General features: G+C 42.5%; 1 protein-coding gene across 1 annotated transcript; it reads left to right on the plus strand.

The window, feature by feature from the left end:
- Positions 1 to 278: 278 nt before the first annotated feature.
- hs3st3l (heparan sulfate (glucosamine) 3-O-sulfotransferase 3-like) lies at positions 279 to 16,520 on the plus strand (the record flags this gene model as incomplete). Its single annotated transcript, XM_079182286.1, has 3 exons — positions 279 to 754; positions 13,146 to 13,375; positions 16,132 to 16,520. 3 exons carry the CDS (start codon positions 279 to 281, stop codon positions 16,518 to 16,520), a joined length of 1,095 nt encoding a protein of 364 aa, XP_079038412.1.
- Between the last annotated feature and the right edge of the window lie 6,570 nt (positions 16,521 to 23,090).

Here is a 23,090-nt window from a genome sequence, read left to right on the forward strand (position 1 = left end):
AGACGCAGAGTAATCCCGTGGAGTGGACAGCGAGGATATTAGAGCTTTATAAAGTTGGATGTCACACAAAAACCAGTTCTGCTTTACTGGGGCTGACTGGTCAACTGGTTTGGAGGCTCAATGACCTCCAAACGCGCAACATGAAGGAGGAGGAGGGCAGCGGAGCGCACTGAGAGAGACTCTCGTTGTTAGCGTTGTGTTAACAGCGTTAGAGTATGAAGGGATGTGAGCTGAACTTGTGGTAGAATGGCACCTTATCTCACATGGATCTCTGAGGGATGGCAGCTTTCCACCACCAGCATCACCACCATCCGAGCGCGGACCTGCGGCGGCTCTTCCATCGGCTCACCATCGCGTCCTCTCTGAGCATCCTCTGTTTCTCCTTGGTTTATCTCCTCACCGGATGCTGTGAGTCGGAGCTGACAGAAAACTCTGAGATCAAGGCACCCACACGCGAGATTCTCGTGTCAGGGTCAGGATGGCCGTTCAAGAGAAACGGAACTAGCGTTGTCAAGGAGGTTACCACCGCGACTGGTGAAGGCGCGTTCAGCGGTCATCCCGAGCTGGAGGCGAACAGCTCAGGGAAGGAATGGACAGCCACTCGGAGGTTACCGCAGGCTCTGATCATAGGGGTTAAAAAGGGAGGCACCCGGGCTCTACTGGAGTTTCTACGGCTCCACCCGGACATCCGTGCCTTGGGGTCGGAGCCGCACTTCTTCGACCGGCATTACGCACGGGGGCTGGACTGGTACAGGTACGCACACATTAGGCATGGAATCCATAGAATCCTTAGCTAAGTATCACAAAGAGATGTCTTCATTTTATTGCTCTTCATGTTTTCTTTCATTTCACAAACTTTATATATACTGCATTTAAAGCAAAGTCTTAAAAACTCAGTCACTGTCTGTCTTTGTCATTTAAATGGTCTTTCACTTGAGTCCTGCTTTCTGTGTGCATGTGAATGAATGAATGAATATCTTTGTGTTGTCTGCATACCCAAACATATCCACAGAGATAGGTGACAGTCAAAGAGAAGCTGCCATCTGGCTATGCCAATCTGTGCATGTGCTTGCTGTGTGTGGTTGTACAAGTGTGTGTGTACAGTTGTGTGTGTGGGGGGGGGGGGGTGGGGGGGTGGTGCAGGATGAGTTCTCACAGAGCAACAGAGTAATCATCTCTGCTCTAGAGCCTGAGCCAGATGTTACTGTTGTCATGTGGCTTTGTTCTCAGCCGATTCTACTTGGAAGTACTCAGAACACATGTGACACACTCATGATTGAGATACAAGGGAACCAGATTAAAGTCGCTCGAACTGTTTGAGGATAATTTGGTAAGAAATCTCAGATATCTGAGCTTCATTTTGCTTTTTGTCATTGTGCGTACTGTAAGTGCATGACCCTATTGACACAAAAATTGCTAACCATGCACACCGATAGAACACACCACCATGTCAAAGCTGTGGGATGTAAACAGAGAAAATCCATTGTAGCGTGCAACATGTTTGCTGTGTGTGTGACACCAGGTGATGTGAATGTGACACCAGATTGTCACATTTTTCCTCCGGCCAGATGGGACTCACTGCATGTCGAGCCACTTGACATCACTGTCAAGCTCTGTCAATTGACCTCTGACTCCAGGTCACTTTATGCTGCGCGTTAATGATGTGTTCACACCACCTCATGACAAACAGTAAACACCCAGAGCACACCGCCTGTCAAAGGAAATGTGTCTTTGTGTTGCTTGCTCAAACAGAAACAACAATAAAAAAAACAAGCAGTCAGACAGCTTGATAAAAAGACAACAGTTTAGCCGGATTACTAAACCCCTTTATAAAACGAAAAGTGAGCACACGCCAAATGTTGATAATGATCCCTCATTGTACAGGACAACTGTATGCACACGTCTACAGAGTGAAAGGTCAAAGGTCAACCGGAAAGTCAGTCTGATGGGAGACTCTTGACCAACGTGTTCAGACTTTTTTGACTGGGGTAACCCAAGTGGGGCACTGACTGAGGCTGCATCACACCAAATCAGGCATTGCGGTGAAAAAGTCAGTCTCTCCCATTACATTGAATGTGGTGAGTGCGTTTGTGTGAGGTGTTCAGCTGTTCAGCACTCATTCATTGTGCTTGGCTCTGTCTCCTTAGACAGAGTGGCCAGAGTCGCCTGCGCTCTGCTGCTCCGAGAGTGTGGCGCTCTGAATAACCCAACAGTACATTCAAACAGCTCTTTGACTTTACGAACGGTCCAGTTTCTACCAGAGCACACTCGAACAAACCCCGGTAGGGCAGGGCAATAATTCAAGAGGATCATTTATAGTCTTTCAATGGAATTGTGGTGAAATCATATATTGAGAAATCGTTATCCACGTTTAAATATCGAGACATCGTTTTACACGATTACATCTTCTAAATTGATATTAACAAGTACATACTAAGTCAAATTTCTCAGAACATCTGTTCATTCTGCAATAAAGTTCTTAACCAAAGAAGAACATACTTGGGATAGAGGATTTGGGCCATATCGCCAAACCCAAGACCCCCGTAACACGGGTTTGACAATGTTGTTTTAATAGTTTTTACAAAAGAAATGTACACTGGATATATTTCAGTAGCAGTTTATTAGAAAGGATGTTTATTTTTTATTTTTTACTACACGGGCAATGAGCTGTGGCTTCTCCATTATGTCATTCTACAGACAGGCATTCTGCACAGAGTTGGTGGAAGTATCATTATCAGAACTTTTAAAGTAGAAAACTTATACATTGATGCCATTTGAATTGCAATGACAAAGCATTGCGCTGCAAACAAACTTGAACCACATTCTCCCCTTTGCTGTAAATACTTTTACACATTCTTCAAGCACAGCTGTGTTAAGCACTTCCAGCAAGGAAACTGAAAAGGTTGTAGCGCTCCATCAAGAGTCTCAGAAACTGTGGACAGCGGACAGTTTGGCTAGTCATTTGATTATTTGCCTGTTTTTTTTTAGCTAACCTCAGGTGTTGTGTAAAACCTGTGTGATTGCTTGACTGCCCATATTTCTTGCCTCTGGACTTTTTCATCGCGATTTGAGCAGTTAACTTGTAAGTACAATGACAATATACCTGACATGAATTATGACCAAAACTATGAAAGTAAGGGTTAGGGTTGTGCTAAACCAGAATTTTCCTTCAAGGCCAAAGTGCTTTGATATCACTCAGCATTGCTGGTCAACATGACATGTGTAGATGCTTTTGCTCTCTCAAACCCTGTCACGATCATGAAATAAAGCGCATCTTTCTCAGAATCACTCCTCGTCTCTCTCACAGTAAAATATCAGAGCCCCTGACAAAGATCCACTAATGTAATTTGGAGTGGAGATTGGATCTGGAACAATGCTGCAATGAGCCATGAGACGGACTGGAAGTTTCCTCCTCACTGTGTTGTCTGGGATCGATAGCTCTATCTCTTCGCTCTGAACTTGGGTTGGCTCCAGCATTAGAGCGGTTAGCGTAGGTCAGCTCGGCTTCTGTTACAATTAGCAGGAAGCTTTATTCTACATTGGCGTAATCCCTCCGCATAAGCACACAGGGGTCATGTTACACACAGCTTTTTCTCTCTCTGCTGCTTTGGAGGAATCCATTCAAATTGCTCAGCTGAAAATTCACATGCCACTTGTGATGGTTTCTTACTGAAAGAGGGCATGACAGTTGCACGGTGAAAAACAGGGTAGATAAAATAATGGGTGGAGCTAGAGGTTAAAGAGTGAAGTCAGTGTTACCACACGCATCAACCCGGGGGACCGTCATCAGAGCTGGGCTTGTGTGTTTGTGTGTTGACTTATTCAGGTTCTATCACAGTCTGGAGACACGATCTTTACACAGAATAAAACAAAAGCAGCGTCTCAATTTTAGCTGATGACTGTCCTCACTGTGAAAATACTCACCTAAGTCAGTGTCCTTCCTTATGTAACAGCATGTAAGTAATATCAGAGAAATGTAGTCAGCATGAAAAGTAAAAGAACTCATTGTGCATGAAAATGTTCTCTGTCAGTGTTTTCCTATCATGTTTCTGGATTACTGTTACCTAAACTTAAGACTTTGTCTGTGTTATTGTTGCACACAACTTGAAAAATGAAAATTGAGTAAAGGAAGTCCAGAGCCAGAAACAAAGACAGCTCGCCTTCAAAGTAAAAGTTGCGTGTTTTCAAACGTGTTTGCTGCAGCGATCAACTTATGGAAAGCAAAAAATTAAAGAAACAAAAAATATTCTAAATAATGAACATAATACATAACTGTCAAAGTCATATTCCTGCCACTTTTCTACAATTGAACTTGAATAAACTGTCAATGGGCGCAAACACGGAATTACTTGTAACAGAGTTTTTTCACAGTGTGATATTAGTACTGAATCTAAAAAAGGCGAGTTTGTCATTAAAAGTTATTTAATGAAACCCAGAACCTGATTATTAACTACAGTGTATTGACCATTTTAAATGACTATACAGCATGAAACCTGTTGTGCGTTGACAAGCTTTGACACGTGCATTTAGGGATGAATACTTAGGTCATAGAACAAGCAGATCTCATTTTTCTCTCATAAAGTTATTGCACAACTTCATTTTGCTTTTCATGTATCTGTGTAGTCTACACTGAATCAATCAAATGTAATTTAACAAGGAAGCTGCAATAATAATGATTAGTGTTATCTAATAATAGATGACAATAGAGTCTGAAATAAAGTTTGAGGTTAGGTAGGAGCTGATTGGCTGGCCTGAAATCCATGTTACCATGATGCCAACGGGCAGCAGGCACAGGTAGAAAACAGGAAATAAACTCGAAGGGTTTTACATGGGATAGCTTAGTATCTTCATTGTCATGACAACAGAGCCAGAAATATAGTCAAAGTTCAAAATATAAATCCGTCGTACTCATCACAAGTCTCAACACTATAGCCTAATTATTAATATATGTAGTGTCCCCGGCTGAATAATGGTCTGGAGTCTTTAACTGATGGTCTATAAATCTTTATTAAGAACTATGAGGAAAATAAATAAAGACAAATGTTATTGAACACTGTTTAGCATCTTCCCTATCCTTCACTCTAACATGCTACATTTAACCATGCGGTGGTGCCTTTGAGCGGGAAACAGCAGTTTGTTAGCTTGAGCTCTTTCATTAATGACACAAAACAGAAAAAACGTAGCAACCTAAAATAATATTTTACAAAGAATGAGCTTGAACAGGTACTAACCTAGTGCCCATATCGGCCAGCTGCTAAACTAACAAAACCGTAACCTTCTTATTTGTTTTTAATCACTTTTTCCCCATCGCTTTAGCGACTTTTCGTTTCGTACCGCTTCTTACTACCTACTTTCGGTTTGTACCCTCGAAATAAAAGCGCAACAGGAAATGCACCAACTGCAGTGACAAAACATCCCAAAATAAAAGACTAATCTATTAAAATACTCTACACTCTCAGAGGTCCTTTACAATATATATATATATATATATATATATATATATATATATATATATATATATATATATATATATATATATGTATATAAGCTTTTATTTAAATAAATTATTGATAATACAATGAATCAATAAATATAAATTGTTTGTGCAGTTTATTCACGATCAGGAATATGACTTTATGACAGTTATATATCATGTTCATTATTTATAATATTTGTTTATCTATTTAAGTTAGCCTTAAATTGATCGCTGCAGCAAACAGGTTTGAAAATGCGCAACTTTTACTTTGAAAGCGAGCTGTCTCTGTTTCCGACTCTTGACTTCCTTTACTCAATTTTAACTTTTCAAGTTGTGTAATGTAACAAGCTGTTGTTTTGGTGCACTGAATTGCATTGCATGTGTTCATTCAATGCGACAATAACACAGACCTTAACCGCGTTTAGGCAGCATCGGCTATCGAACAACGAACTCACACACAGCAGAATGCATTTACAAGAACACAAGTAGAACCTGAAAGTAGAACCTGAAAGTTCCAAGTTGTGGTCTTGAACATTGAAAATACAGCAATGTATTCAAAATAAAAAATAAGTGAATGAAGAGTTTATTTGGGTTGAATATAATTTTTATTCAGATCTAGAATTTTTTTGAATACATTTCTCTTTTTCATTTTTCGCTTTCATATATATTTTGATATTTCAGTTCTTATATTTTTCAGTTTCAGATTTTATATTTTCAGATTCAAATCTTTTTTTTTTCGGTTTCAAATCTTTTTTTCACTTCAGATCGGGTTTTTTTCAGTTAGAAAAATTCACCCCAGACCGATGGAATATCATTAAACAATATGCCATTTATTCTTGCAAGAAGGATACAGTATACATGGATCAATTCTGCTCGGAGATCTGTCTGCGAGCCTCGGAGATTTATACTCAGTAAACAACAGTGTCACCGGCAATATTACGTCACAGAAGGATAACACACACAAAATGGCATCCACGCCGTGTAGAGAGTGTCTGTCTGCAACTTCACTTGAGCATTTGTCCTGGCACAAAGGTCACATTCTCGTAGTCAGGAGGCTAGGTTCTCATAACATAGCTCTGCTCCCATCTTAAACGCTCACACAGTCCTTATTATCATTTCAATCCAGGACATGCTGCTGAGTGTTCTTTCGAATAGACTAAACAACTGTGGTGCTTATTTCAGAGGCAGTTCACAATACAAGGACAGGGTGCAATAAAGATGATCAAATTAGGACACCAGATTTTGTAAGCACACATTATAATTAGTCATTTAGATTTTCCCCAACAGCTACTCTTCAAATCCTTCTTTCATTTGATTGTGTGGTCAGTTTTAGTTAACTCATGTCAAATTTGCCACTGTAGGAACAGCGGTTACATAACCTCCAAAAAGAGCCACAACTTAACCATGCACGCTTGGTACTTTGAATACTCGATATGATAATAGTTTACAGCAGAGGTAGCCAACACGGTGCCCGCGGGTGGGCGGATATCACTCGGATATCAATCTTATATAACTGATCATTTGTATAAACATGGGACAGAGTTCATGAATTGTTAAAAAATGTTACAAAGGTAGTGGTTAGTACAAACTGGTGAAATGATTTCCAAAAAAATGTTAGAAGTGATAATTTATCAAATAAGAATATAACAGGTGTGATTTTGAACAAAATACACAATCATTGTTAGTAATTATTGTGAGGAATAATTAACATTGACATGTGATCAGACAGTCTCTTCACATATATTATTATTATTATTAAAAAGTGATCTGTGTAACTTTGTTATTCAGGAAGTTTGTATCAAACAAGTAGCCCTTCGTCCTGCTCAGTACCCTTGAAGTAGCTCTCCGTTTCAAAAAGGTTGGTGACCCCTGGTTTACAGTTAATTACAATTGAGGTTTCTGAGAATACTGCAACGAACAAAGCATTCAGCACTAACACCTTGGTCCGTGCTCGTAGCTCGCGCACCATCTGTGGAGGCGCCACGGTACCATGCACAGAAACACCAGATAGCATACAAACAAAATATGCTGTAAAAACGCAAGAAAAACACAAGTGTAACCAGCGAAACGCCCTATAACAACCTCCTTAAAAGGCATTGTAAAATTGATTAACTGTAAACTCATATTGTGCGTCTTTGTAAAATCATTAGACATGTTAATAGTACTTTTATCAGTGAACTATTTGTGACAGTCACGTCTGAGAACTTTGGGCTGAGATGCTGGTGCTCAAGAGCGACATAGTGGTTCAGAATGTCTCATAAAGAACCCCCCTAAGCCTATTTTTAAGCCTCTGCTCGAAAAGTGCATACCCATACAAAAGAGAGTGTAGATCTCTAACTACAAGATCTATTTGAATAATTTTGATGTTATAATTACAGAAACACTTGTGAGATTTGTTCAGATGTGTAAAATCAGTGTATATGTTACTGGTTAATACTAAATGAAGATGGAACACAGCTCAAATTGAAAATGTTCAGGTTCGCCTGAAAAAAAAGCACTTTTATTGTTTTCTTGTCTTTGAAATAATGGAGCAGTAAGCCTAAAACTCTCCCAAATCATAGCACAACATGTCAGTAGTCTCAAAACCAAAATTGGCTTTGATAAAGTGAAGCAGGCCAAAGTTATAGAGGTTTTGGTACGGAGAGGTCGGCCCAATTTGTCATTGTGGAACCAGCTGTTCCAGCTGTGCCATTCTAATTTTATATACTATATAACTATATATGTCACTTGTTTTATGACTAATAGTGTTCAATCTATCCAAATACATCAGTTTGGCATCATTTTGAGCTATTTTGACCTCTCAGAACTGATTTAAGTCTCCTCCAGAGATTTTTCCGTCTCTCTCAGTGTGTATTGGCGCTTTCAAAAGCCTATGATTGGCCAATATCAGGCTATGACACCACGTTGGATGCGGAAGTGACTCAGGATTGCGATGGGAGTAACCTGGAATTGATTGACAGAATCCTTAGCCAATAAAAATCGCCATCCTCGAGCGTAAAATCGATTCGCCGAAAAGTAAAAATCACAACCCCTTCATCCAGCAGGGTAGGTTGACCACCATGTTTTCATGGAAAACTTTAGAAACACATAGGACAGACGGCAGGCACATGGCTGCACGGATTTCTACGGGGATTTTGTCCGGTTTTCTCCGGTTTCTTCACGAAAATCAGCTCACGGTGAAAAGCGATATGATTGTTTGCGATGGTTTGTTGGCTGTATGTTTATAATGGTTTCACTGAGAGAAATTCTGAAGATATCTCCGGATTGTGTGTCGAATCCTCTTGCTCTCAGATGTATCGGTTGGCCATGACAGCCGTTAGCTTTGTGATGATATCTGGTAGCGGAGTGCGAAGCTCGCCGCAGCTTGCTGAAAATACGTGATATTGTTGTACAACTTGTAGTTGATTATATTAGTTTGTGTATAATTGTGTTTGGAGTGAGTAAAATGGCTTTTTTGGTATTTTTTCCCAGAATCTCTTCGTTAAGTGGGTATATAACATGTGTGTAACATTAATTATAGTCGTTTCTGAAAAGTGCATTTTACGACACTCTCTTCGCTAAACTCTCTCGCTGGAAACCCAAATGGGGCTCGATCGGCATCATAAGTATAGCACCTAAGTAAATGTACTTGGATAAAAATGGCAGTTTCTGTGTCCTTTTTTTTGGGGGGGGGGGGTTGAATTTGTAATGCCTGTGTCCCCATGGCCCAACTCTGTCTCTTCTGTTTAGAACCAATTTCCGTTTTTTTAATTTAAGGGCCTTTTGGATCTGATTGCAGAGAGAGGATTTTCCCAGGCTGCAATACTGAGCAGGAAGTCCCATGTTTTTGGATGTGATCAAATTGTGACTTTTAGTTTTTTATGTTCCAGGTTGTAGGTTGTTAGTTTAATTTCATTTGGAGACACCACGCCTCTAAGCACCTACAATGATAAGAAGGAGGGGACGAAATTACTTTTCAGTGTCAGCTGTTCTGATGGAACTGATTCATTTGCAATTCATATTGAACTCGTTAAGGGAGGTTTTTAAATTCATACCCATACATTGGTGGCTTTGTCCTGCCATGGCAGAGCACATAGTGCTACTTGTGTTTTTGTATTTGTACAATGGACATAATTGCCATGCAAATCACAGAAGAATTACATTACATTACATTTCAGTCATTTAGCAGACGCTTTTATCCAAAGCGACTTACAATTCAGATTCTATCACACCGTAGGCACAGCTACGGGAGCAATTTGAATGGGGAGCCAGAATGACTGGCAAAACAATGTATGTTCCGCAGGCTTCAGTGGGCAGGAATTAATAGCAAATGGCAGATTTTCTGATCTTTTGATCTGCAGGAGGGGAATCAAAACTTTTTGTCAAGTGTCAAGTGATTAAAGCTATGAGAACAGATTGGTTTTGGCTGAGTTTTGTTTGTGTTGTGTGTAACTGGGGTTCAGGTGTGGTCTGTCCTGTCCCTGTACCGTTTGTGACGTGATCACCATAAGGCCCAGACGGGTAGGGTTGATCTGGCCCTCATTAAGGCCCTCCCCTGGGGTTTGGGGGGAGGGGTGGGGGTGGATGTCTGGGGCCCCTCTATGATGGATATCTCCTGGAAGTGGACAGGGCACAGCCACAATAGAACGACCCCTTAATGGTCCCCATACAGAGGAAATGGATGAGCAGTCCAATAATATCACACATAGTAACACGCATATGCAGAAGAACACAGAAATACGCACTCCATTCTCATATCTGACACACAAATTCACAGTTGGGTGTGCAGAGCTCTACATGCTCTGCTCTGATTGGTTGTTGTTTCTTTCTTAGATCAGACATCAAAGATAAACAGACCAGATTATGCATCTTTGATCTAGCACACCCTCAAATACCCTGATTGTTTAGCAGCTCATTTTTCCTGCTGTACATGTGATGAGCATTACAATTGCTTCACATTTGTTAACACACACACACACGCACACACATGACACAGCATACTACTGATGGGGCTCTAGAGGGTGCTGGCTCTCCCCAGTCTCCACCTGGCACTCTTGGTGCAAGCTGAGACCTGGTGCTGCATTACCATTCTCAGTCCATCCCCTTACACTTACACCAACACCTTCTCGCGTCATACATCCCATAATTTCACTCTCATCTTAATACACACAATTCATACTGTTCCCCGTTGTACACCCGCCTTAGTAGTTACCCTAAGCCCTCATAGGATCAATAGCCAGTGGCCTTGGCTGGCCCGAGGTTATTCACCGGGGAGGCCAAATGGGCGACAAGGTTCCTCAAAGGCAAACAGAGGCTTTTTAGAAGCTGCTGGATAATCCCTGTGTTCATGATACTGGATGTTTGATCTCACATCAGTAGTAAATGAGCAGTGTGAGGATGCTATGCTAAAACAGGGCTTTTAAACTCCTTTTAGGTGAATTTCCTCTTAAACACATGGTGTCGCCAGACAGTTCTATTCACCTGCCAGTAATGAGCTCTAATGCTTTGGAGTTTTATACCCCAACCTTCCTCATTGCACGCCCCACTATGCAGGCACCCAGGCCAACCAGTAGGAGTCACTAGTGTGGTAGCAATGAAAAGATCTTTGTTGAGCCTCTGTCGACGGCAGCTCCGAGCATGAACAAAGGTGTTTATACTCTCTGCGCTGCATTATTCTCCAAAACGCCAGAGGGCGTACAAACAAAATGTACTGTCAGGAATCAAAAAGACATCAAGTGATATACTCATACTCATAGATATGCCTATAGGCTGTAGGTGTAACCGGCAAAACACCATAAACCAACCTCCACAATGCAGAGGACGGATTGTAATAATCTGTAAACTCATATCTCATATTCATGAACTACTTTATTGCCTTCATACAAGCCCTGTAAAGAAACAAGTTAATAAGTAATACATGCATTATAAAGAAACAAAGGTTGAATATCCTGAAAACAATTTGGATTTGGATGCAAAATATTTACTCAAATGTAGATTTAAGACTTCCTGTTTATAAAGCTTTTAAAAGCGAATTGGCCTTCTTTGTATAATCCCTAGACATCTAAACTTTATATCAAATTTGCATGATCGCGCGCACCAAGTTATAAAAATTCAAAGGTGCATGACCAAGCGCTGCGACCACGCGTCGGTAGTAATTACGTAATTTTATTGTATTGTATTGACAGAAGGTCGTGTTGCAGTAGCATCTGAAACCCAAGTTAATACAGAGGACAGTCAGAGCATCCTGTCCCCACTGTATCAGCCATGTGTCCCCTCTGGTCTCATTTTGTTTGTCCTTTTATTAACTTCTCATTTATAACTCCTTTGGAAGATTTTTTATTGACTCTTAGTTTTGCGATACATCCCTAACATAGGAGACAGGATAAAAACAACACCTCAGTATTCACTATGGGGAAAATGAATTTACAAAACCAAATAAAGTTATGTATGTGTGTGTGGGTGTGTCTGTATATGTGTTTGTCTATATGTATGTATGTTTGTATGTATATGTGTATGTCTGTATAGTATGTATGTATATGTGTATGTACTCTCTATCGCACACTATAGTATTATCTGTTACACAATTAACTCTTACACTGCCAAGCAGCTTTCTGGGTACAGCTTGCCCTCCGCCGCTTGCTACAATATTAGCTGCTTTATCTTTACTGCTTTTGCACCCAAATAAGACACATATACTCCAGAATTCAATCATTTGAAAATGGTCAGCAAAACTATAGTTTGCAGTTAAGAGACAAAACAAACTGGTATGGGCCTTGCTGTGTGTGACAATGACGCGTGTGACGTGTGTTTGGTCAGCCTGTCAGGTATGTTGGCAGAAGTCCCAGAGTCCCCAGCTGGTCCTGTGGGCCCTCTGGAGTCGTTTATCTCGACACGAGTCCCATCTGCTGGGCTTCTGGTGTGGAGTTAGAGGTGAGCCGAGTGAGACACATCAAGGAAAGATGTCTGTGTTCATGTAGCACAGCTGTCACCTGCCTTTTGTCTGGATCACTGGAGATCTCTGTGGATTGACACTGTCTCTGCTTAGTCTGTAAGAGTGTGAAGTCTGTCAACGTGACTAATGGGGAAGTCTATTATGGAGTGTGTGTGTTTCTGAGTGCTCAACATATTGTAGAAGTATCATAATAACAATAACCTCACTTTCAGCCAAATATATGCTAATGTATGCACCCTGAACTTATTTCCCATTAAATTCTCCCATACTTAGCTGTAAAGTTTTGTAGCAGTAGTTTCACATTTTGGGAAATAGACTTATTCACTTTCTTGGTGAGAGTAATATGAGAAAATCAATACCACTTACATGTCAGTCTGTCAGCCTAAATATGGACGAGAGCCAGGAAACGACTAAGCTAAGCTAACCATCACCATCAAAGTATGAATCTTCTCATCTAATTCTCGTTAAGAAATTGAATGTGAAAGTGTGAACTTTATTCCCAAAGATATTTAAGTAGTTCATCTTTCCATACTCTATTACCATGTTCCACACTTCATACACAAATTAAACAGTGTATCTAGATTTGTTTTCGATTTGATGGAGTAGTGCACCCATGAAAACATACATTTTTTAAGATAAAAAAAAATGTCTAGATACACTGTGCTTCATTTTGTTTCAATTTCTCTCTCTCTATATATATATATTTGTATCTTAACTAGATTTTTCCTGTACTTTCAGAAGTATGATGCCCAAAGCCCTGGACGGTCAGATTGTTATGGAGAAGACGCCTCGCTACTTTGTTACCCAGGAAACGCCAGCACGAGTCCATGCCATGTCACAGGATGTGAAACTGATTGTGGTCGTCCGTGACCCTGTGTCCAGAGCCATATCTGACTACACACAGATCATCTCCAAGACCCCCGACATCCCTCCCTTTGAGACTCTGGCCTTCAAGAATCGCACCACAGGTACAGATCCTGGTGTTTATAGCGGCCTCAGTATGATAGACTACATGAATAAAGACAAACCTGGTGTCATGGGGTGTGGTGGAGGACTCAAATGCAGACCAGAAGTAGAGTGAAGCAGGTATTTAATCATGAAATCAGAACAGGAAACTTACAGGAACACAACAGGGAATCTACGGATGAGACAAGAAACAAGGGAAAATCCAGCAGGACGAGGCAGGGCAGGCAGATGGGGAAACCGGGAACAGGATGAGATAAACGGGCGGGTAGACATGACAATGATCTGGCAGTGAGTGTGTGTGTGACTGGGGTTTAAATAGTGGATGCAGCAGAGTGAGCAGGTGAGAGTAATGAGCTGACGAGGTGGGTGTGACTGGCAGGCGCACTGAATAAACTGATTAGAGGCAGGAACTGGAACCCACTGCGGCTCGGAGGCGGCAGCGGCAGGAAGTCGACGTGGCTCGGAGGCCAGCGGCATGAACTGGAAGTCGACGCGGCTCGGAGGCGGCAGCGGCAGGAAGTCGACGTGGCTCGGAGGCCAGCGGCATGAACTGGAAGTTGACGCGGCTCGGAGGCGGCAACGGCAGGAACTGGAAGTCGACGCGGCTCAAAGGTGGCAGCGGCAGGAACTGGAAGTCGACGCGGCTCGGAGGCGGCGGCGGCGGGAACTTGACGCGGCTCGGAGGCCAGCGGCATGAACTGGAAGTTGACGCGGCTCGGAGGCGGCAACGGCAGGAACTGGAAGTCGACGCGGCTCAAAGGTGGCAGCGGCAGGAACTGGAAGTCGACGCGGCTCAAAGGTGGCAGCGGCAGGAACTGGAAGTCGACGCGGCTCAAAGGTGGCAGCGGCAGGAACTGGAAGTCGACGCTGCAGCGGCAGGAACTGGAAGTCGACGCGGCTCAAAGGTGGCAGCGGCAGGAACTGGAAGTCAACGCGGCTCGGAGGTGGCAGCGGCAGAAAATCGACGCGGCTCGGAGGCGGCAGCGGCATGAACTGGAAGTCGACACGGCTCGGAGGCGGCAACGGCAGGAACTGGAAGTTGACGCGGCTCGGAGGCGGCAACGGCAGGAACTGGAAGTTGACGCGGCTCGGAGGTGGCAGCGGCAGGAACTCAACGCGGCTCGGAGGCCAGCGGCAGGAACTGGAAGTCGACGCGGCTCGGAGGCGTTCAGCGGCAGGAACTGGAACCCACTGCGGCTCGGAGGCGGCAGCAGCTGGAACAGGAGACCGCTGCGGCCCAGCGGGAACCTGACCTTTCCTCTGCCTCCTTCGAGGGTTGAAAGGGCAGTCCATCAGGTCACGGTTTGCCTTCTGGACACTCCGAGGCCCTCCAAAGGCCAGGCGGGTTCCCGCAAACTGTTCATACCACTCAGGGAGACAGCACTCCAAACGGTGGTCTGCTGAGTCCATTTCGGGCCAGATCATTCTGTCACGGGGTGTGGTGGAGGACTCAAATGCAGACCAGACCAGAAGTAGAGTGAAGCAGGTATTTAATGAAACATGAAATTAGAACAGGAAACTTACAGGAACACAACAGGGAATCCACGGACGAGACAAGAGACGAGGGGGAAAATCCAGCAGGACGAGCCAAATGGGCAGGTAGACATGACAATGATCTGGCAGTGAGTGCGCATGTGACTGGGGTTTAAATAGTGGATGCAGCAGAGTGAGCAGATGAGAGTAATGAGCTGACGAGGTGGGTGTGACTGGCAAGTGCACTGAATAAACACAGGATAATGGTCACAGAGCTGTGACACCTGGGGTCTTCCTGGCTGCTGATTGCTAACATTGGGCTGATCCTGGAGCTTTTTGATTTTGCACTCTGTTCTTTCCCTCTCAGTATTTGTTTTTTCTCTACAGTTGCAGGAGTTAGTGAAGGCCCAAACTGAAAAAAGACATAATATGGATCTGCACACAGTAAATACAAAGTGCAGATTTACAGGCAAGTAGCATGAGACAAATCATTATCATTAGACAACAAGCTTTTGTCACAAACAAGACTCAGGAAATGTGTCATGCCTTTCTGGTTTCCGTTTGTAGTTTGAGTAGTATTGACCAATCGCATTCGAGCAGGCTTTGATTGAATGCAGGTAAACAGTAGACCGCTTTTGATTGGTTTAAAATTAGCTTGTAAACTGGTTACTTGTGAAACAACCCAGCAGTAAATTTCATCTCTCAACTCCAACTCCAGTCTCGCATCTTTATTTGCTAATCGGACTGTAAACAATGAGCAGCACAAGTCTTGGCCCTGATATCCGCTGATTACACCAGAACCTCCAAAATATAGCCCCTTACCCCCAGAGGCTTATCTGTAGTCGATCTGTCTTCAGATAAGCCTCTGGGGGTCTGATCTATCAGTCTGATAAGGGATGGGTTCCAAAACTCTGCACTACTCAACGTAGCATGAACAGCAGCAGCAGGAGGGGCGAGGCAAGATACAGAGAAAGAGGGAGAAAGAGTAGATGTGCCTCCAGACCCATGGAAAACCACAGCAGAGTATTTTCACATACTTAAAAGGTGTCTGAAGGGGAACTCTAACTTTTGTCATGTTTAACTGTAATAAGGTTTAAAATGTCCCATTGACATGGTTCTCATATTTTGTCCTAGAGGGGCCCTCAGTGTCATATTTAGAAAATCCCTGGACTAGGTCAGTAGCTAAAGGGTTATACCTTAGTTGTAAAAGTTGGATGAGCAATGCTGATTGCAGCAATACTGGTTTTGAATAAAGAACCTTGGTATACCTCTTTCTTGTCTCTAGGCCAGATCGACTCTCAGTGGAGCCCACTGTGGATCGGCCTGTACGCCCAGCACCTGGAGCGCTGGCTGTCCTGGTTCCCCAGGACTCAGATCCATCTGGTCAGCGGGGAGAGACTCATCTCTGACCCAGCTGGAGAATTGGGCAAAGTCCAAGACTTTCTGGGTCTCCAGAGGATTGTCACAGACAAGCACTTCTACTTCAACAAAACAAAAGGCTTCCCCTGCCTGAAGAAGCCGGAGGGCAGCAGTAAACCTCACTGCCTTGGGAAGACGAAAGGGAGGACGCATGCCTCGATCGACCCGGAGGTGATGCAGAGACTGAGGGATTTCTACAAGCCGCATAACCAGCGCTTCTATAAGATGGCGGGTCAGGACTTTGAATGGCAGTGATGCTCTGTTTGTGTGGAATCAGAAGCTTTTGTTGGCATTATGGAGTGCAAAAGATTCAGAGAACAGAGTCAATCAACCGCTTCTGACCAGCAGTGGGAAATCTCAGAAACGTAAAAACAAAAACCCAGCGTCAATACCTTCACCTTTATCAATAAATTAATCAATAATCTTGTTCACGTGTTTGAAAGACAGCAGGGTAATTTTACATATCGTAGATGTTCAGTAAAAGATGTACTTTTGTGGTATTAAATAAGGGTGTCCCCTCGCATCTTTCTCGTTTGGTAGTACTTATTCCTATGCCAGATGGTCCAATAAATGTGCAAAGTTGGTCATGAGACACTAGTTGCTATAGGTTACAGCTTTAAACAGTTGGATGGTGAAATACACAGTGTAGCTGTTAGCGTCTCTGGTTGACAGTAATCCTAAAGCTCTAGTCGGTAGGCTGTAGTGGCACAATGAACCCAAAACAGGTGTATTTTCACATTCCCGAATTTCCCCAACTTTCTTTTTCTACCTGTTTGTTCTTCACTCTCACTAGTTAATAATTTACATACATATTGAGTATCGTCCTCACACCTCAAAAATGGGGATGAATCTTTTATGTGGCGAGCAGCAGAAGGGTGAGAGAGAGAATTTATATGAGCTGAGATTTGACTCAGTGGTTTTGTATTCTTGAATAATGAATGTGCGTAAATGAATGTAGGTAAACTGGGGTGGATCTCTTGCCTCCTAGCCTATTGGCAAATGTATGTGCTAGGCTAAGGTTGCAAAAGCACTTGACTGTACCTTGAATGAAGTAAAGGGCCAACTGGAGGACAACCAAAACAAGACCAGGTCAAACCAATGAAAGGTCGACATACTGTAACAAGGGCCATGTCTCTGATTGTGATGTATGAAGCTTTCAGGTTTTGCTGTGTTACTGTGAGACGGCCTGCTTACATGGTTGTCTGTTTTCAGTTTGCATGTATTTGCACTAGTTTGAAAACATAAAAAATAAAACTATTTTCAAGCAAAGAATTTGCAATTGATTTTTGAGTTGATCTCTCCCACATTTCTCTTTCTCCTCATTGTTTGCCACCAAATGATGTTGTTATAAGTTCTCATTGAGCCATCATGAGTATAGTTTGGACCCATCACTGCATTTCACTTCAGTTACCACTTGGTGGCAGTGTTACATTATGTTAGACTGAATTCTACCTTCTGTGCCGTGTAAGACATAAACAAACTGGATATATCACATTTCCTCCCATACACAAAAGCCAAGCCCATATTTTTTAACAAGTGTTCAGATCTCTTATGTGTGAACTTTGCTCGCCATTGAAATCTACAACACCAAATTTGAACGCACAGTGATGGAGAGTAAATAACAATTATTCCAAGTACTATTACCCAAGTAATTTTTGAGGACTTTTAGTTATAATATTTCAAAAGCTTTTTAAACTGAGCCACTGACTCTGCTGATCTAACATTGAGGGGGAGTTTGTCTCGGAGCGTTGGAGCTAAAATGGAAAGTGTGATATTTTTGGGGCGATTTCTTTATGGTATACTAAACTATGACATATTATTCCATTATTCTTGACATACAATATACAATGGCAGTGTGACTATATCCGTCAAACTATACTGTGACGTTTTACGACCTTTTCGACATGCTATACATGCTATACTATGCTATACAAAAACTGCAAACAATGAAAACAAACTAGACCCTGCCCAGTCCCAAAACCACATCACTAGTACCTCTTATAGTCAACAGTCTGTAAATCATTAAAAATATACACAAGGCTCAACTATTTACAGTCACTTTAAAGAAGCACAGTGGTGAGCTGCTCAGGGGTAATCACAGCCGCCCTGACTGTGAGTGTCAAACATCTCTTCCAACCTCCTAGCTCAGAAGAGACAGCTGTGGGATTATTGGAATGGGTGATGTCAGGATGGAGAAGAGTACCAAGGCACAATCGGAGTCTTGAATGCCAGGCCAATCAGGAAATAAGAACCCCATCGTGATGGATGAATCCCAGTGACACTGCAGCTTCTGTTAAAATGTGAGCAGAAAGAACAGAACACCCCCAGCTAACGGCAGAGGCCGAAACCACATACTAACCTTTCTTGTACTTCCACCCGTCCATCAACGAGTACCTCAAGCACAAGAAGTACCCAGAGGTGAGAGCATGTCACAAAACTTCACCAAACTTCACAAACATCACAAACCCCTTTCGTTTGAGACAAAGTTTTGACATTAATCAGCTCTACTTTGTGGTTTTGAATCTGATAACTTTTACCAAACGTGTACAATAGACACACACACACACACACACACACACACACACACACACACACACACACACACACATTAACTTGAGGCAGAATTTCAAACAACACACTCGTCACGTGAAGCCTGACGAAGCGTTTCCTCTGATCGAATGACTTCACGTGAGGACTTTAGGTTGGCAGCACACAAAAAGCAGGTTTTTTTCAAAGAGTATCAACATATTGGAGTTCTTAAAATGTTTCTCAAGAGCAGAAATAATGTACATTTATGTTACAATGCAGAAAAACAGAAATCTATTACATTCTTCTTCGGACAAATTGTCCTTTTCAGCTTAAAGAAGGAATTTGCTTTTCACTTTCGTTCATTTTATTGTGAAAAGTGAAATAATAATTTGCCTTTTGAACAAAACTCAAGTTAAAATCTGGTTGGCCGGCTCTCTATTAATACAGGCGATGACAGAACTCTCTTTTTTCCTTTATTTCCTTTCATTTATTTCATTGTATTTATTTTTATTCTATTATATCCATAATTGTTGAGGTAACACTACAGGTACATTGGTTATTGTGTTTGGGTTGGAGAGGGGAGGCTGCTCATGTTTATGTGACATGAAAACCTCCTGAATATAAGTTAAAACAAGTGTAATTGTACAAAAATCAAGGCATCCTGAGCCAAATTACAAAAAGTGGTAGCAGTCAAAGTCTATTCTGAATCCAAAGTTACAGGTCAGATATGCTACTGGTTTACACGACAGGAGTTTGGTGCAAGTATCTTACCACAGCAGCCTACATCAGACCCACGGGAAGCTTGAAGTGAGCTCTGAGGCAGACTGGCGCAAAGACTTCCTGCCCCCAGGTAGCACTGAAAACTGGCCGACCATCTTTACACTCTGCTGACGGCAGCCTGCGGCTTGCCCCACACAGCGAACTAAGCCACACAGTGACCTATCACTGGCAGGACTCAAGAGCGCGACTGAGTCTTCCCCCCAGTTCAAACACTCACCATCAGCATTGGCTCCGAGAAGCCAGCTACTACCTGGGGGCAGTTCTGAAAATATGCTGCGGCCTACCTCAGAGCTGTCCAGCTGTCCTCTGTGGAGTTGTTTTTTTTCCATACTATACAACATTTCTACAACTGCAGTTGGCAGAGCGCTACCGAGTCTTCCCCACAGTTCGAACGCTCACCGTCACCTTTGGTTCCGAGAAGCCATGGGCTACTAACCAGAATGTAGTTGTTAACATATACTGCAGGACACTCTCCAAACAGCTCAACACAGTGAGCATGAATCTGCTTACATGAGAGGGCAACACCCGACTGTAATAGGTTGAAAAGCCTCAGCCAACTAGCCGGATGATAGACCTTCACGTCAACAGGGAGCCCCCCAGGAAGCCTGACCACAGTCAAATAAAATAAAACTGTACTATAAATTATGAGCAGTTGTTTTCCCACGGCCCACCTCAGAGCCTCAGAGCCTCAGAGCTGTCCGGCTGTGCTCTGTAAAGTTTTGGAAGATACTGAGTTTAATTTGCACAAGCACCTGGCTTCATACATAAGATGACACGTCAACATTCTAATTTATTCGAGTCAGAGAACAGTGCGTGTTCCATCCAGCATTCTATTCTATTCTCAAGGGCAGATAATGTCTTCTTTTATGAATTCACTATTTGCTAGTCCAGCGTTCACTATGTTTTCCATGGCACAGTTTTCACAAAACTCCACACATTATGACCCGTTAGCAGTAATGAAATAACACTGTATATTACAAATAAAATGTGTCTATTGCAGTGGCGGCTGGTCAAGGTGGGGCCATGGGGCCTGGCCCCACCTTGAGCCCCAGTCCAAAAAAAGAAGAAGAAAAAAAAAAAAAATCATGTGCTTTTATTTTGAAGGGGATTTTTTATGCAGCCTGGCTGCTAATCATCTCCGCTTGTGTGCACGTTCTGAGAACGCGCAGCTGGTGGGGCTGGCCCCACCGAGGCGGGTCTATGAAGCAGTTTAGCCAATCGCTGATTAAAGATATAAATGAGTGACATACAATTTAGCCAATCAGCGTCCTCAAATAGATTCAGAGATTCACTCTGAATCGTTTTGGCCCCACTAGCTGCGCGTTCTCGTCAGGAGAAGTCTCTACAGGCGAGCGTGAGCGCCAGCGCGAGCACTACTCCTCCAAGATCAGTCTGAGAGGAGAAGTTTGAGGAGAAAGTACAGTGAAAGAGCTGATCCCAGATCAGCCTGACCTCACAATCAGACAGCAGACTAGCGGGAAAGGGAAGCAGTACATGAAGCTTCTCTACTAGCTGTACCAGACAGGTTTGGCGAGCTGGATGCAGTCATGCTAATAACTTATTTATCTTTTTAAAACACCGGGGACAGATCCAGCACGGACAGTTAGGGAGTGAGGGATGAGGAGGTAAGGAAACATGAGAACACCAGGCCACACATGAGAACTCTGTCCAGCTACATATTAAGCAAAGTGAACATCTTTTCTTCTACATAGTTTCATGACAACTTGGTCATGGAGGCATCAACATTTAATTGAGATGGTAAATTAACAGTGAAAACTCATCATAGCTTATATCTATAAGCGTGTGTTTTATAGTATACTGAATATTATTATATGATATATATAATACTGAATTCCCTGTGAGGGTGACTAAAATAAGATGTCCTGACGTGTTTATCAAAGTGTTATTTACTGCTTTTTCTTGTGTTGGAATAAATGTTGAATATTTAACTGCAAAGTAGTAATGCGTGTTTGATACCTTAATTTGTTTGCATTAAATCATACTGGGGTGTTTGCTGAAATTGATTGGATGGCCCCACCTAGAACATTTTCCACCAGCCGCCACTGACGACGAGTCATTGAAGAGCTGCAGTTTCGCCTGGAGATTCTTAGAACTTTGAACATTTGATATCCTGGTGAGTGAATTGAAGTTCAATGCTTTTACCGTTGCATGTTAGCTTTGTTAGCATGAATGCTCGACAATATTTAGGAGTAAGTTGTGTATTTTACGAAAAGAAAAACCAGTCAGGATAAATCTGAAGAGGATAGGAAAAAAAAACATTCATGAAGATGTAATGATTGTAATTGAATGCCTTGAGTTATGTATGTTCGCTAATTAGTTGTTATATTGTGTGTGATGTTTACAGCCATACGGGTTGCAGGCCCAGTTGAGTAAATTTAGTAATGAACTATTGTCCTGCATATGTGCATAGGCTGTTTTTTTTTGTATCGCTTCTTCGCTGGAACCGGAGGTGTCGTCCATCCACCGTCCTGCCTGTCACCACTCTCTCCATTCATTTTACCATCTACCTTCACCTGAGGGAATCTCCATCTCAATCGGACATCACAGTTCACCTGGAGTCCATTTCGCTGGACATTGTGCACAGGGGGGGCGGTAGGACATTTGAGAACTGAACTCTTTCTTTTATCATTTTTTTCAATTTAATTTATTGCTGAGATCTCAGAGGTTTGTTTGATTTTCATACTACATGCGTGGACACCTTTTGATGTTTGGAAATGTGAAATTGTTATACTATTGATTATTATATTGTGAGTAGTATAGATCCCCCATGCCTGCGCGTGCATGTGTGAGATATCATTTTGCGCGTGCGTGTATGCACGCGTACATGTGTGTCGTGCACAATTTATTTATTTATTTTTCAAATTTTTTCTAATTCTTTCGAATTTGCAGTGTGTGTGTGTGTGTGTGTGTGTGTGTGTGTGTGTGTGTGTGTGTGTGTGTGTGTGTGTGTGTGTGTGTGTGTGTGTGTGTGTGTGTGTGTGTGTGTGTGTGTGTGTGTGTGTGTGTGTGTGCATAAAGGTGGTATCTGACCCTTCAGGTACCCCTCTCACATGCTCCAACTGATCAACACACTGCGATTTTGGAACGACCAACCATAGGCATGGCTCACAATCAAAGGTGAGGACTGGGGTGTTTTAAAATCAGGATTGTTTTTAAAGTTTCTCATCATCAGCGACCAGCAGACATGAAAATGAGGAAAACCAGCCACCGAACCCTGCATATGGTAAGCATTTTCTTTTTTGTTATGTGCTGAATACTTTTTACTCTATTATACGATAGTATATTTATCTCAATGCCTATGCTTGTATATAGATTCTTCTGACGACTTCCAGGAAGGCCCTAAGAGGTGGACATTAACAACTCCTAAAAAGCCACATGTACTGCAAGTCAAGAGAGTGAAAAAAGGTAAGAAATGACCTCTTGTGTGTGTGTGTGTGTCTGTGTGTAGAGTCACTTTTGTTGTTTTTACCCCTAGAGAATATTAATTTCTATCAT

This window comes from Pholis gunnellus (genome assembly GCF_910591455.1).
Source record: "Pholis gunnellus genome assembly, chromosome: 21".
In the NCBI taxonomy this organism is placed as follows: Eukaryota; Metazoa; Chordata; class Actinopteri; order Perciformes; family Pholidae; genus Pholis; species Pholis gunnellus.